This window comes from Cetorhinus maximus, chromosome 24 (genome assembly GCF_964194155.1).
Source record: "Cetorhinus maximus chromosome 24, sCetMax3.hap1.1, whole genome shotgun sequence".
Taxonomy (NCBI): Eukaryota; Metazoa; Chordata; class Chondrichthyes; order Lamniformes; family Cetorhinidae; genus Cetorhinus; species Cetorhinus maximus.
In genome coordinates this window covers 6,282,851-6,298,297 of record NC_135902.1, presented here as the reverse complement: position 1 = coordinate 6,298,297, position 15,447 = coordinate 6,282,851, and the positions used below count along the sequence as shown (strand labels likewise).

The following is a 15,447-nucleotide window of genomic DNA, read 5'->3' as shown; positions in this document are numbered from 1 at the left end:
CAGAGGGGATTGCAGTAAGATAGTATCTATTGATATTGAAGCTGCTTTACAAATTTTTAACTTTACTTTTAGACAATTATCTGCTTTAGAACTAGGCATGAGCATTTGTCTCATCTTAGCTTTCTGGACATTGCACCCTGGACTTCGACTGAGGACAAATAGGTGACTTCATATTGGTTGAGTTAACAGTACTACCCTATGGCTAGCTCATGTAAGATAATTGAAATGTGATAAAAAGCTGACCCCAAACTCATTTCCACCAGGGCCAGAATTTTCAGGCCCTGTTGGGGTCGGGCGTCATGGCGGGCAGTAGGGGGACAATGTGGCGAGAAGGCAGCAATGGCGGGCTGCGTTTCCCACCGCCAGATGTTGGGAACGTCATTTTAATACATTTGCATCTCATTTTAAGCCCTGCTGCCTTTCAGTACAGTGCCAGGGTAAGGGCTCCAGTGCGGGTCAGACAACGGTAGGGTATGGGGCAAGGCAGCACAGACAGACTGAAGGAAAGACTCGATCACATGCCGGGGGAAAGGGGTGCTGGTGAGGGAAGCAGCCACGCACTTGGAAAAGCTTGTCAAAAGTGGGCATTCTTCCACAGCTGAGACCATTCAGCTGCAGCTCTATTGACATACTTGGAGTCAGACTTCTGAAGCTTTTCTGCCCACTCAACCAACGCAAAAGCATGAACGTGCTGCCAAATGCTCAAGAACTTTTCACCCCTTGAGCGCAGACTGCAAATGAATGTGCGTTTTAGGGAGCAGTTGGCCGACTGGGCAAGTTGTACAATCCCCTTGTGAAAGGTGGCCATGGCGCAGTCACTGGTGGAGGCGCTCATAGCGCATTGCAATCTCATCATTAAGGTGTGGACCAGTATCCATTATGGTTCAAGCTAACAGCGCAGCCTTGCAGTGTGGGTTAGGAGAATGCCTGTGCCTGAGCTGAGAGCACAGCATGCAATCCAGTGGCCGAAGCTGCTGCCAATCGGTCAAGTGGAGTGGGGCGGAGGTGGGTGGGGTTTCGGACAGCCAATGAGCGCACTACGCACTGGCCATCCAAGTGGTGGCCAGCACTTTCTGCATGCATGAAGGGGCCTTCAGACCTTAACCAAGAGAAGTTCTTAGGACACATATGCTAACCCACATACCTCTTTCTTTGATCCTGCAGGAGAAGAACATCAGGATCATGGGGGAGCCTGGTGATTTAACAGTATGCCTCATGGCTTACAGAGACCAGAGAAGCAGAAGAAGGGTACAGCGGAGACACCTGTCTCGGCAGAGGAAGGAGCACCTCACTCTAGATGAAAGGGCAGCAGGGCCTGCTTTGCATGCGGCTGAAGATCCAAAATAAGGCATCGCTCGTAGGAGCCTCGCTAGACCCAGGGTCTATAGATGACGCCTGTCATTCCTGCAGATGACTGAGAACCAGTGTCGCTAAAGACTGCACATGTCTAGGGAACTGGTTGGTCAAGTGTGCCACCTGCTGCAGGATTTGGGGACATGGAGAGCATCCACTGCCAGTGTCTGTGAAAGTGACCACAGTGCTCAATTGTTATGCTAGTGTCTCCTTCCAGGGCTCCACGGGTGACCTGTGCGGGATTTCGCAAGCCTCCACACACACAAGCATAGCCCTGACATCTTCCAGGCTCCGGAGATACTACAGGGTTGGCTGCTCGGGGGCAAGAGCTACCCACAGAAGATATGGATGATGCCTGTGCGGCGGCCTCAGACTGCAGCAGAGTGACGGTACAGCGAGGCTCATGCCACGACCCAGACTTTGATGGAGCAAACTAAAGGCATTTTGAAAATGAAGCTCTGGTGCCTCGACACGCCCGGTAGAGCACTGCAATATAGCCCACAGAGGGTGTCGTACATCATCGTTGCTTGCTGCGCACCCCACAACCTGGCGCTGCAAAGGGAGAGGACCTGGCTGAGGAGGAGATGGAGGAGCTGCACGTATCTTCCGATGAGGAGGACATCAAAGGGGATTATGGTGATGAGGCCCTCGAAGGCGAGGGTGCTGGCAATGAGGCCATCGCACTGGCCAGACGAGGCAGGAGCGCTCAGGAGGCCCTTATAGCCGCAAGATTCGTGGAGAATGATGATGAGATGCAATGAAGACAGTCCTGACATCCTCACCTTGCATCTGTGAATGTTTGATTTCTGTGTGGCTGATGGCAGTGCACATGCCCTCAGTGCTCAGACTCATGTCATGGAGATGCAGAGGAGGCCCTAATAGTCGCTCAATTCCAAGAGGATGATGACCATACGCAGTGAATACACTCCATAGATCTTCACATTGCCTCTGTGAATGTCTGACTCCTCTCTAGTTGAGGGCAGCTTGTTTATACTCTGTGATCAGGGCCATATCATGGAGATGCAGCCGTGAAACTTTAAATGCACCTGATCCTTTGTCAGCCTTCAGCACTAGGCCCCTTCAGGAGCACAGTGTCATGGGTCACAGACGCTGAAGAGATGGAGGGGGCAGCCCCACCTCAAAGGTACTGAGAGCACACAGGGAGAATGATGGAACTCTGTGATGCCTGCCCATTCCTCATTCTGGCAGCAATGACAAGCACCATCGAGGTGTAGGCAGCACCAATAGGTTGAGTGAGCGTTAAGCCAGACCATCACTTTGGTCTGAAGGTTATGCACTGCACAGGGAAGAGGCCCTGGACTGAGTCACTTGCCTTTATCTTGTGCAGGAACCGAGGTTTCACATCTGAGTGACATGAACACTGTTAAGGAGCCATAGGCAAGGAGACTTTCTTGGGGTTAATTTACAATAGTGAATATTAAGTACAAGTGATTAATGCTCGTGCGGAGGCTGTGCAATTATATCTTCTTAATCTTCCTAATCCTGTGCTATGTCTTGGCACTCCCTCGACAGTCACGGCAGAGGTGGAGGCAGCCTGCTGACTGCTACGCCCTGAAAATGATGACCTTGGCGGGCGTCCTCTCGAGGGCCAAGACCTGTGAGGCCCCAGTCTGCTTTCTGGGTCCTGCTGTGTGCAGAGGCAGCCTCCTCGGCCTGTAGAGCTGGAGGTCTGGGGTCATAGGAAGCAGGGATTTGGATGATCCGGACACTCCTGGAGTCACCTGGGTGGATGGCCCCAGGATGTGCACCTGCTGATCCTCCTCACTATGGGTGCCTGAGAGCTCCTGGCTGACTCCTCGAAGAGAAGGGGAAGCTGGAATGAGATCAAGCTGTCTGTGCCTCTCTCGTTTTGACAATGTTGGAGGCTAACTATGACTTAAGCAATGGAGGTCGGCCTGTGCAGCAGTGCAGCACCGATGTTCTGGACCAAGGTCTCCATGGCGACTGCCATCCTACCAGTGTTGGCCTTGGTGTGTTGGCATACTGGCGCAATCACCTCAGACTGAAAGCGGACAAACTCCTCCATTGTGCCTTACAATGTGAGGAATGCAGCAGAGACCCTTGCCTGATGTTCCCGAGCTTTTTTTATTCATTCACGGGATATAGGCTTTGCTGGCTGGGCCAGCATTTATTGCCCATCCCTAGTTGCCCTTAACCTTTGAGAAGGTGGTGATGAGCTGCGTCCTTGAACCGCTGCAGTCCATGTGGTGTAGATACACTCACAGTGCTGTTAGGAAGGGATTTCAAGGATTTTGACCCAACGACAGTAAAGGAACGGCGATATATTTCCAAGTCAGGATGGTGAGTGACTTGTAGGGGAACTTCCAGGTGGTGGTGTTCCCATCTATCTGCTGGCCTTGTCCTTCTGGATGGTAGTAGTCATGGGTTTGTAAGGTGCTGTCTAAGGAGCCATGGTGAATTCCTGTAGTGTATCTTGTAGATGGTACACACTGCTGCCACTGTGCGTTGGTGGTGGAGGGAGTGAATGTTTGTGTTTGGAGTGTCTATCAAGCAGGCTGCTTTGTCCTGGATGGTGTCAAGCATCTGGAGTGTTGTGGGAGCTGCACTCATCCGGGCAAGTAAGGGGGAGTATTCCATCACCCTCCTGACTTGTGCCTTGTAGATGGTGGACAGGCTTTGGGGAATCAGGAAGTGAGTTACTCGCCACAGGATTCCTAGCCTCCGACCTGCCCTTGGTGGAACCCAAACTGGGTGCAGTGAGCAGGTTATTGCTAAGCAAGTGCCGCTTGATAGCACTGTTGATGACCCCTTCCATTACTTTACTGATGATTGAAAGTAGACTGATGGGGCAGTAATTGGCCGGATTGGGTCTCTCCTGCTTTTTGTGTACAGGACATTCTTGGGCAATTTTCTACATAGCTGGGTAGATACCAGTGTTGTAGCTGTACTGGAACAGCTTGGCTAGGGACGCCTTGACTTTGCAGCTGCCTTTGCAACTCCAGCAGCTGAGGTATGACTGAGCCTAGAGGCTTCTCATCTGACTTGTGCTCAGCAGATTCCTGGTCTCTAGCAGTCCTCCAAGTGCCAGAAACCTGGGAAGTCCCTGCCACCACATGCTGTGGATCAGACATTGCAATGTGCTCACCAGGTTGAGACCCCGAGGCTTCTCTCGAACTAACTCCCACTAAGGTTTGTGTCTCTGTGCTGGTGGAGGGTGTGGGTCAGCGCTGTGATTGGTCTTCAATTAGGACGTCATCAGATTCTTCTTCCGAAGTGCCTTCAGGGCTTGAGTCGTGGACCCCTTCACTGCTTTGCAGATGTGCCTGCAAAAGCAAGGAGAGATAATTAGTGCGTGGCAGTGGACTGCGGAACAGGGGAACTGACTCAGAGCATGGCTGTCTGATGGATGTTGCACAGCTGGCTCCTCACTTGGTTGAGCACAGCCGACCTCACCGTCAGCACAGGAATGGTCAGATCATCGCCGGCCAGCTGGATGATTCTTATTTTCAAAGCCTGTGAAGACCCTGATGTCAGGCATTCCTCCACCAGTCTGCGACCTCTCTCTTTTATTTGTGTGCCAACTTGTCCTGCATGAATAGATATGGAGAGCTTGTAAGCAGGATGCCTGCCAGGCCAGATGACAAGGATGCCTGGGTGTGTGGGTGGTGAGTGGCCATGGGCCGGGATGAGGACACAATCCGCAGGGCAGATGAAGGTGTGTGTGAGAGAGTGAATGGTGATGCCCCTGGAACTGGCAGTGAGTGAGATCCCTGTCGATATATGATGGGTTTGAAAGTTGAGAGTGCTGAGAAGAGTGACTTACCCTGGTGGAATGGAGGAGATCACTCATTGTCTTTCAGCACTGGGTGGGTGTCCTCTTTTGCAGGGTGTTGGCGCTGACCATCACTGCTACCGCCTCCCATGCTAGATTGGTGACCTTGTTTGCTGGTCTTAGCCCAGAGTGGGCATAGAGGACTTCACATCGGGCCTCCACAGGTCCAGTAGGCGCCCAAGGGAGTGTTGCCAAATTTGGGGGCAGCATGTTTCCTCCCTTTGGCAGCCATGATTTTCCAGCAGCTTCCAATGCCTTAGAGAGAACTAGCTCTGTGCAGGGACGCCCTTTAAAGATGGCACCTGGATTACTGAAGGCCTGAGCCGACAGCAGGATGGGCGAATCAGAGGCTGCCCCGCCAGCGATCCAGCATGTTTCCCAGGAATGTATTATTGATGAGGCGGGATGCGCCGGGAATGGGATGAAACAGTGGGAAAAGCCGCCATTGTGGCTGGCGGGTAAAACGTCCTTTTTCCTGCCCGCTACCACACTTAATGCAAATCTGGGTTGATTCTGCCCACATCTTCTTCCTACATGAATGGTTTATTTGCTTCACCTCAGTGCTTGGTAACATGCCAGTGCTTGGTAACTCCCACTGGGGAGTATTTCAAGTATGGTTGACAGTTGAATGCATTTTCCACTGGTGTTATCATTTTGGGGTATGGAGTGTATTTGTATTTATTTTGTCAAATGTGTTTTTTCCCTGCACATTGATATTCCTGAAGTAAGCATATTATTTGCTATAATTTACTGTGGATTTATTAGCGTGACAAGCAATTATTGGTTTCCCCAAAACCAGTTGTCTGAAGCCACCTTTCATCACACCCAAAATTAAACAAAAGATTAAATAGCTGGAAGCGTCAATAACATTTCTACATGAAACCTGCCTAACTGGAAGCACATACCTAAAGCCAAAAGAAAAATGGGTTGGGTGGATTTTTTGTGCTTTATATTCTGAGAAATAAGGGGTGGCAATAAATGGTGGTAATAATATTCTCTCCCAGGCTTGGTGGACTGAATGGATGAGAGCAAACGTGTACTTTAATTAAGGGTCTCAGTCAAGTGAAACGAACATTTTTCTTAAGAGCATTTTGCTCACTGCTGTATTTTACTTGTGGTCCACCAGCCATTGAGTTCTGTTTCTAATCTTCCATATTTATGGGAATTGCTTGTACAGATATATGCCTGAAAGTAATATTCTACTTAAATTGATCTATGTAAATGCTGTTGGATTTTCCTATCTTCATTTTTGTTTATTACATCAAGAGAGCTATTGATAATACTTAGTGCCTGAAATCTCAGACAGTTCTGCACTAAACAGCCTCCACTGGATGGGCAAACAATTCCCATCCTTCCCATAATTCATAAAAGCTCTGTGGGTAGAAACTGGTCAGTGATGGTACATTATCTGTTTTCACCTTTTCCTTTGAACTTAACATCATTTACGACTTAACAAAGATCTATTCTTTTACTCCACATAATTATTGGCAACTTTTTATGTCTTTAACAATGATTTGCCTTCTCCATTTGATCTACTTTCTGGTCAAGTTTGAATGTTATGCTAAAAAGGCAATATAAATGATTTTTATAGATATATTTCAAGAGGATTTTGCTTTTCTTATCCATGATTTTATGTCATGATGCATGCATGCCAACTTTGTTACTGAGCTGTAAATGCATGTTATTTACTGCAAATCAAGGCGGTGACACAGTTCTGGCTGCTCTGTTGATGTGGGATTATTATCAAGTGTCAGTATTGAAATTATCCTTTTTGAAAACATGACTACAGGGAATAGTAATTAAACCTTATTTTTTTCAGAAAAAAAGCATTAATTTTTAATCAATAATGTTCAGCAATCAGAAAGGGCTTTTTGATCTGTTGAAGCATTGCAATTATTCCAAAATTCCAAATATTTGTCACTTGAGTAAAGAGTCTTTCTTTGATATCTGTTTTACTTTGATATCTGTTTTAAATGCATTTCACATTAATCTCCATTTGTATTTTCTAGTCCTCAAATCTTTTAGACAACAATGTAGTTTTTCTTCCCGTAACTCGAAGTACACCATAGTAATAGTAAGATTTCTTAATCCTTAACTGTCATCATTCTGGACTGTATTGCTGAGACACTGTGATTAATCTGTATTTCCTCTTAACTAATACACTTAACTGAGATTAGTTTTGTTTTTTTCTTTATTTCTAGTGCAAGTATATTTCCCCCAATTATACAAACCCTAATTAATAGTCAGGCAATCTGACGTTAAATTACATTTATATTGCATATCTATATTGTTGCAGTTTTCAGGAAACAGACACAGCCTGGCATGGTGGATGTCTTGCCCTGGCTGAACTGGGCAGAAGAGGATTGTTGCTTCCTTCTCGGCTCCCTGACGGTATGTAATAAGCCAGATGTGCCTCTTTTTAAAAAAAAACTCACTTTGCCCTCCTTTACTAGAAATTGCAGGACATGTTAAATCACAACACTAGTAGACGTATTTCGCATTGTCTTAACAGTAAATATGCAGTGCTTAGTTGTATGTAAGAATGTCTTCATTTAACTCTTCCTTTTGCCTGTGCTTTTTAAAAAGCCCTTAATATAGCTCATTAACTAAATTTAAAAAAAAGTACATTTAAACTGATTCTTGTATATTATCCATTATATTTTTAACACTACTTGACTATGCGCCAGTTCTTCCCTTTGATTTTCCTCCTGTGCTTCACCTCCCCTTTAGGCAGTGACTCATCCTGAGGTATGGTTCCACAGGTACTGATAGCTCTTTAGTATCTCACCTAAGTAGTTTTTCCATATAGAGAATCTTGACTTTGGCATCATTAAGCATTGCGACAGTTGGGACCCAGTCTTGCCTTTCCAAAGAAATTCAGCTGGCAATTAGGAACAAGATTAGAACATTTAACCCCTTGAGCCTGTTCTGCCATTCGATGAGATCATGGCTGATATGTGACCTAACTACTTGCCTTATCCCCTTATCTCATAATACCTTTGGCATACAAAAATCTAACAATCTCAATTGTGGTGCAGGGAAGGGGGTAGTGGAGGGTGAGGGGTTGCATGATCAGCAGCTGAGAGTTTTCCCTTTCTAACCCATGCATGGTGAAATCAACTTTACTGCTCCCACTACTACCTCAGTGAAGATTAGGTGAATCAGCCTGGGCCTGGAATCCACCCTGAAATATTTCTGGTAGTATTGTTCGCTACCACACCAGGTGATACATTTACCATCTGTTTATTGATATAAATAATTCTTTCAGGTTTGCTTTGTTTTAACTTGGGGAGTGAAATTTCTTATTTAAACAAAAAATAGGATGCCTGTTTACCTATGTAATTCATGGACCACTGACAAAATCTAATTCCCAGAAATCATAAATTATTATGCTACTTAATGATTTTAGTTGTGGGTTGTTAATTTTGACGAACAACGAAAGATCTTCCAATTTTTGTTATAAGGAATTTGGGCCCTTGCAGTAAAAAATGACTTTTAGTCAGACATCAGATGATAGTTCAAAAAAATGTAGGTGACCGTTTCATTAAAATGTCTTAAAAGTAGATAGTTACTATGGATAATGTGCATGCGGGAAGGGTTACTGTGGATGGCGTGCATGTAGGAATAATGGGTGTGTAACTTACTGACACCCTTCATCTTTGTCATTTTGAACCTACTACTTCGAAAGATGTGGATTTATTTGCTCCTGGCTTCTCATTCTTTCTCCCTTGTTTGTTTTGACCAAGATTGGGAAACCCATGTGCAAGTGTACTGTTTAATTATCTTAATGAGATTGATGGGGAACCATTATGCCTCACTTTGATAAAAGAAATTTTGTTAAGTGTTTGAACTGCATAGAATTTAATTCTGCTCACTTGTCTGGAATTTCAGGGAACAGAAGGCTATTGTGATTGGAACTTGAACTATTGTGAGTTGTACGTTGCTCTGTTTGCATAAGTTAATCTTGCTGTGTGAGAGGAAACAAGTGTCATACAGGCAACACTGGAGTTTTTTTAATTCATTTATGGGATGTGGGCATTGCTGGCTAGGCCAGCATTCATTGCCCATTCCTAATTACCCTTGGGCAGGTGGTGGTGAGCTGCCTTCTTGAACTGCAGCAGTCCATGTGGTGTAGGTACACCCACAGTGCTCTTAGGGAGGAAGTTCCAGGATTTTGACCCAGCGACAGTGAAGGAACGGCGATATATTTCCAAGTCAGGATGGTGAGTGGCTTGGAGGGGAACTTGCAGGTGGTGGTGTTCCCATGTGTCTGCTGCCCTTGTCCTTTTCGATGGTAGTGATCATGGGTTTGGAAGGTGTTGTCTAAGGAGGCTTGGTGAGTTCCTGCAGTGCATCTTGTAGATGGTACACTGATGCCACTGTGCATCGGTAGTGGAGGGAGTGAATATTTATGGATGGGGTGCCCATCAAACGGGTTGCCTTGTCCTGGATGGTGTCAAGCTTCTTGAGTGTTGTTGTAGCTGCACTCATCCAGGCAAGGGGGGAGTACTCCATCACACTCCTGACTTGTGCCTTGTAGATGGCGGACAAGCTTTGGGGAGTCAGGAGGTAAGTTACTCACCACAGGATTCCTAGCCTCTGACCTGCTCTTGTAGCCACAGTATTTATATGGCTAGTCCAGTTCAGTTTCTGGTCAATGGTAACCCCCCAGGATGTTGATAGTGGGGGATTCAGCGATGGTGGTGGTGGACAATTGAAAAACTCACTGGATGTCAAGGACAGTCACTCTCGCCTCACTAGGAGTAGTCCTAGTGTCACGGAAGTGTAATAATTCTCATAATATTATTGTGATTTATTATAAAAGTAGGTTAATAGTAGGGTTTTGATAGTTTCTGTGTGTGTGTGGAATTTCACAGAATTGTTGCGGTGTAGAAGGAGGCCATTTGACCCATCGTGTCTGCACTGGCTCTCTGAGCATTTTAACTTAGTGCTAATCTCCTGCGTTTTCCCTGTAATCCTGCACATTGTTTCTCTTGAATGCCTCAATTGTCGACATTTAATTGAATTGGAGACAACTGGTCTGGGGGCTTTGACTCTTTAAAAGAAGCTAGGTTTGAAATGCTAAATATGTAAACATGGCTGAGGTTTTGGAATATGAGGTGAGGAGAATTTACATTTTTAGATAAATCAGGGTAGTTTGCATTTCAAAGAGATGGTAGGATGTTACACCTAGCTAGAGAAGCTAGACCAAGTAGTGTGTTTATTTTTCCGAAATGTTACTGATAATATTAGCATCATGAAAAGATTTATATTATGAGAAAGGTAAAGTTTCTAAGACATATGGGAACAATGGGATTTACATTAAAATGGAGCAACATGTATAAAGGAGAATGAGGCTATGTGCCAGGGAAGGCATTGTATAATTTACCAGAATTGTGAAAAGCCTCCAGTATTTGTGCATTAGGCCTGCTGTCTACAGAAACCAAGGCTGAGAAAAGCCACTTTGAATTCTACTGTCCAAGGTATTGTGTTGACGTGCTTGGATCTGTTTGAATCTATTTTTTTTACCGTTGCCTTAATGGGGGTTTAACTGGAAGCCAGATCAATTAGGGGTTTTAGGAGTTTTACTATAGTGGTAATTTGTAGACCTATGTATGTGCTTGAAATCTTTCCTTTTGTGAACAAATATTTAGTTTTCTAAAAAATCTCTGAAGTCTTGGTGGACTGATTGCTACTGAATTCAGGGCACTCATCTCAAAATAAACACAAATCGCAAAACCGTTGTGATAGCGGGATCGAGTTTCCCTCGTGGATTTGATCCGCTGGCATACATCATCTGCTGCGTCTTAACAAATTGGGGGCTCTTTGCGGATATTTAAAATTCCTTGATTGGTTTGGAGTTGGTGAATCTTAAGGTTATGAATACGAGAAGCACTTTGAACTCAGGAGTTGGTGTGAAGGATTTTTAAAGTGGTTAGACTGCAAAAATGGCTGTATCCATTGCTAAAACTTTTTTGGAAGTAGAAGATATAACTGATTGGGTTACAAAAAGTATCTAAGGATAAGTTGCAGTTGAAGTTACCTGCAGGAGCAAAAAAAGCAGACATAGTTGAAGTGATAGCACAGCGTTTAAAGTAGGATGTGATACCTGACACTAGTGAGTCATAGCTGGAGGTAGTGAGACTTCAGTTAGAAATGAAGAAGCAAAGGAACTGAAAAAAACTTGAATTGGAGGCAAAAGAAAAAGATTATTTCAAAAAGCAATGGGAATGTGAAAACTTGATCTCCAGAGGGAGAAGTTAGCAATGGAGGAGAAGGAGAAGGAAAGGGACGGAGACTGAAAAAGCTGGACTTTAAAAAAGAGACATCAGATGCTGAAGAAAGTCCTGATGATGAAAAAAGAGTTAAGCTAAATCCCAGTGGGGAGATTTTTACATTTGTGCAAGCTCTTCTGAAGTTTGAAGGAAGAGATGTGGAGGTGTTCTTTCTTTGAGAAGATAGCTAAGCGGATGAAATGGCCACAAGAAAACTGGACATTGTTGTTACAATCTAGGTTGGTGGGTAGAGGACATGAGGTTTATACTTCACTATCAGAAGAAATGCCAGTGGATTATGATGTGGTTAAAAAAAGGCTATTTTGAGTGCATATGAGTTGGTTCCTGAGACATATGGCATAAAGTTAGGAATATAAGAAAACAGCTTGGGAAACTTACATTGAGTTTGAGAGAAGTAAAGCAAAGTAATTGTGACCAGTGGATACAGGCATTAAAGATAGAGACAACATATGCAGTTCTTAGAGAAGTAATTCTTTTGGAAGAATTTAAAGGTTCAGTTCCTTCGTTAGTGAGAACTCATGTTCTCACTGAGGAGGAACAGAGAGTTAAAACAGTAAAACAGGCAGCAGAAATAGCTGATAGTTATGTGTTAGCTCATAGATCTAAACCTTTTTTCGTCACCCTTTTAAATCAGAGAAGGGTAAAGAGTGGGAAGGTGAAAGGAAGGTGGGTAGCCAGGGAAGAGAATGAGTAGATGGAAATTTCCAGGAAGTTTTTTCTCAGAATAAAAAGGAAGGTGCTGAGGGTAGAAGTGACACTGGAAAATTGAGGTGTTTTCATTGTAATAAAGTTGGGCACACAAAGTCAGTGTGTTGGACATTACAGGGAAAATCTGTTGGAATTATTGGGTAGCAGAAAAGTTCTGGAAGTAAAAGTACTGTGGGTTCTGAGGTTCGACACAGGAAAAACCAGTGGTTTGTGTACAGGTAAACAGGAAGAATCAGTGATAGGTAAAGAAGTGGGAATGTGTTCACAATTTTCCCAAGAAAGTTCTGAGAAGCAGGTTGCAGAAATGTTTAAAGATTTTGTATGTAAAGGGAACGTTTTCCCATTTGTACAGGGTGGAGTAGGTAAAGATATTAGAAATTTAAGAGACACAGAGGCTAGTCAATCGTTAATGTTGTGGGGTAGTGACATTTGTTGTTCAGAGGGAGTATTGCAGGAACAAGTGATAATAAGTGGGGTTCATGGAGATGTTAAACCTATTCCATTGTGGAAGGTAAATTTAAAGAGTAAGTGGAAAACAAGTGAGGTGATTATTAGAGTAGTGGTAAAATTGCCCATTGCAGAGGTTCAATTTATTTTAGGTAATGATATAGCTGAGTCACAGATGTGGGTGATGCCTATGGTAGTTGAGCAATCTGTAGAGGTGTTTTCAAATGAATCTGGACTCTTTCCAGATTGCATGGTAACAAGATCACAAGCTCACAGGTTGAAACAGGAAGAACAGGAAGTTAAAAGGCAGGGAAAAGGTATTGAAGTTCAGTTAGCTGATACTGTCTTTGATAAGGTTATTCAGGAAGAAAGAATGGAAGAATGCAGCTGAAGTATTGAGCTCAAGGCAGTTGGTAGAGTTACAGAAAAAGGATCCACAAATAAAACACTTATATCAGACAGTTTACTCAGAAACAGAGGTAGAATGTGTTCCAGAATGTTATTACCTTAAGGGTACTGTATTAATGAGAAAGTGGTGGCCGTATCGGGTTTCAGCAGATGAAAACTGGAGGGAAGTGTATCAGATTGCTGTACCATTTGGATACAGAAATGAGATCCTGAGAATAGCTCATGAAATTCCAATGGGGGGACATTTAGGAGTTAGAAAGACACCAATGAAAATACAAAAACATTTTTATTGGCCTGGATTGCATAGGGATGTAGTCAAATTCTGTAGAATGTCACACATGTCAGGTAATAGGGAAACCACAAGCAGTATAATTCAAGCATTTGAAGGACCTTTTACTAGGGTCATGATTGATTGTGTAGGGCCCCTCCCTAAGACTAAAAGTGGAAATCAGTACTTACTGACAATAATGGATGTGTCTACAAGATTTCCTGAAGCAATACCTTTGAGAAATATTACAACAAAGAGAACTGTGGAAGAGTTGACTAAATGTTTTACAAGATATGGCTTACCAAAGAAATACAATCAGATCTGGGTTCAAATTTCATGTCACAGCTGTTTAAGGAAGTAATGAACAGTTCAGGGATAAAACAGTTTAAGTCAACAGCTTACCATCCTGAATCACAAGGGGCATTGGAAAGATGGCATCAAACTTTAAAAACTGTGATGAAGGCGTATAGTCAGGATTATCTACAGGATTGGGATAGGGGGATTCCATTCTTGTTATTTGCTATTAGGGATGCTCCTAATGTATCGACTGGATTTAGTCCTTTCAAATTAGTCTACGGTCATAAGATAAGGGAACCACTGGAATTGATTCATGAGGAATTGGTGGGTAAAAATTCAGAAACCACTGTCCTGGATTATGTATCAAGCTTCAGAGAAAGATTGGACAGAGCATGTGAGTTAGCGAGTGAACATTTAAAGATATCACATCAAGTGATGAAAGTGAAGGCAGATAGGAAAGCTACAGCTCATAGTTTTATTGCTGGGGAAAATGTGTTAGCTCTGTTACCAGTACTGGGTGATTCGTTAAAGGCAAGATTTAGTGGGCCTTACAAGGTTGAAAAGAAACTGAGTAAAGTAAATTATTTAATAAATACTCCAGATAGAAGAAAGAAGCAGAGGATGTGTCATGTAAATATGCTTAAAAAGTACTTTGACAGGGAAGAGGACCAAAAGGAGGTATTAGTGGTGGTAGATAAGGAAACAGAGGTAGAAATGAAGGATTTTGAAATTGATTTTCCTTTAATCAAATTGGATAATGAGGGGGTATTTAGAAATTTTAAATGTAATATTGAGTTATCTTCCAGATAAGTGTCAAAGTGATTTGGAGAAGCTATTGTAGTCACATAAAGCTGTTTGTGGGAACGAGCTGGGGAGGACACATTTAGCTACACATGATGTGAGTGTAGAAGTTTCACCTTCAATAAGGTAACATCCTTATAGATTAAATCCAGCAAAGTTATTACAAGTACGGAAAGAAATTGAATTCATGCTTCAAAATGACATCACTGAGTCTAGGTGCAGTAACTGGAGCTCGCCTATTGTGATGGTACCGAAACCGAATGGAACACGAAGACTGTGTGTGGCCTATCGAAAAGTGAATGCAGTGACAAAGGTGAATTCGTTTCCTATACCACAGTTGGAAGATTGCATTGAGAAAGTGTGGCAATCAATGTTTATCACAAAGATTGACTTGCTAAGAGGATATTGGCAAGCACCATTATTGGAGAGAGCAAAGGAGATATCGGCTTTTGTGACGCCAGATGGACTATATCAGTTTAAAGTCATGCCATCTGGTATGAAAAATGCATCTGCAACATTTCATGGACTGACAAACAAAGTAATTGGAGGACTGAGCAATTGTGCTGTTTATATTGACGATTTGATAGTTTTCAGCCAAACTTGGAAGGAACATTTACAACATCTGGAAGATTTATTTAGTCGACTACAAGGAGCTAATTTTGGTGATGAACTTGGCTAAAAGTGAATTTGCAAAAGCGCAAGTTACATATCTAGGCCATACCATTGGACATGGTAAGATGGCTCCGAGAGATGTGAAGTCAAACCTATTGTGGATTTCCCTGTGTCGACAACAAAACGAGAAGTTTTGAGATTTCTGGGCATGAGTGGGTTTTATTGGAAATTTGCACCAAGTTTTAGCAGTGTGGTTACTGCATTGACTGAACTATTAAAAAAGAACAAGAAGTTTCAATGGACACAGCTGTCAGAAGGTATTTAGCAGTTTTAAAACTGTATTGACTACAATGCCAGTTTGGCAGTAACCAGTTAAGCCAATCAATTTAAGTTGGCCATTGACGTAAGCGATATAGGCATTGGGGCCAAACTATTGCAAGAAG

The 15,447-nt window shown here is 43.4% G+C and overlaps 1 protein-coding gene across 1 annotated transcript in view; it reads left to right on the top strand.

Annotated features, from left to right (window-relative positions):
- Nucleotides 1–15,447, top strand: part of tbcd (tubulin folding cofactor D) — a 270,699-nt gene that overhangs the window by 74,204 nt on the left and 181,048 nt on the right. Inside the window, exon 13 of the mRNA XM_078570695.1 lies at nucleotides 7,464–7,558. Within this exon, the coding sequence (XP_078426821.1) occupies nucleotides 7,464–7,558 (95 nt within the window). The remainder of the gene's footprint in view (nucleotides 1–7,463; nucleotides 7,559–15,447) is intronic.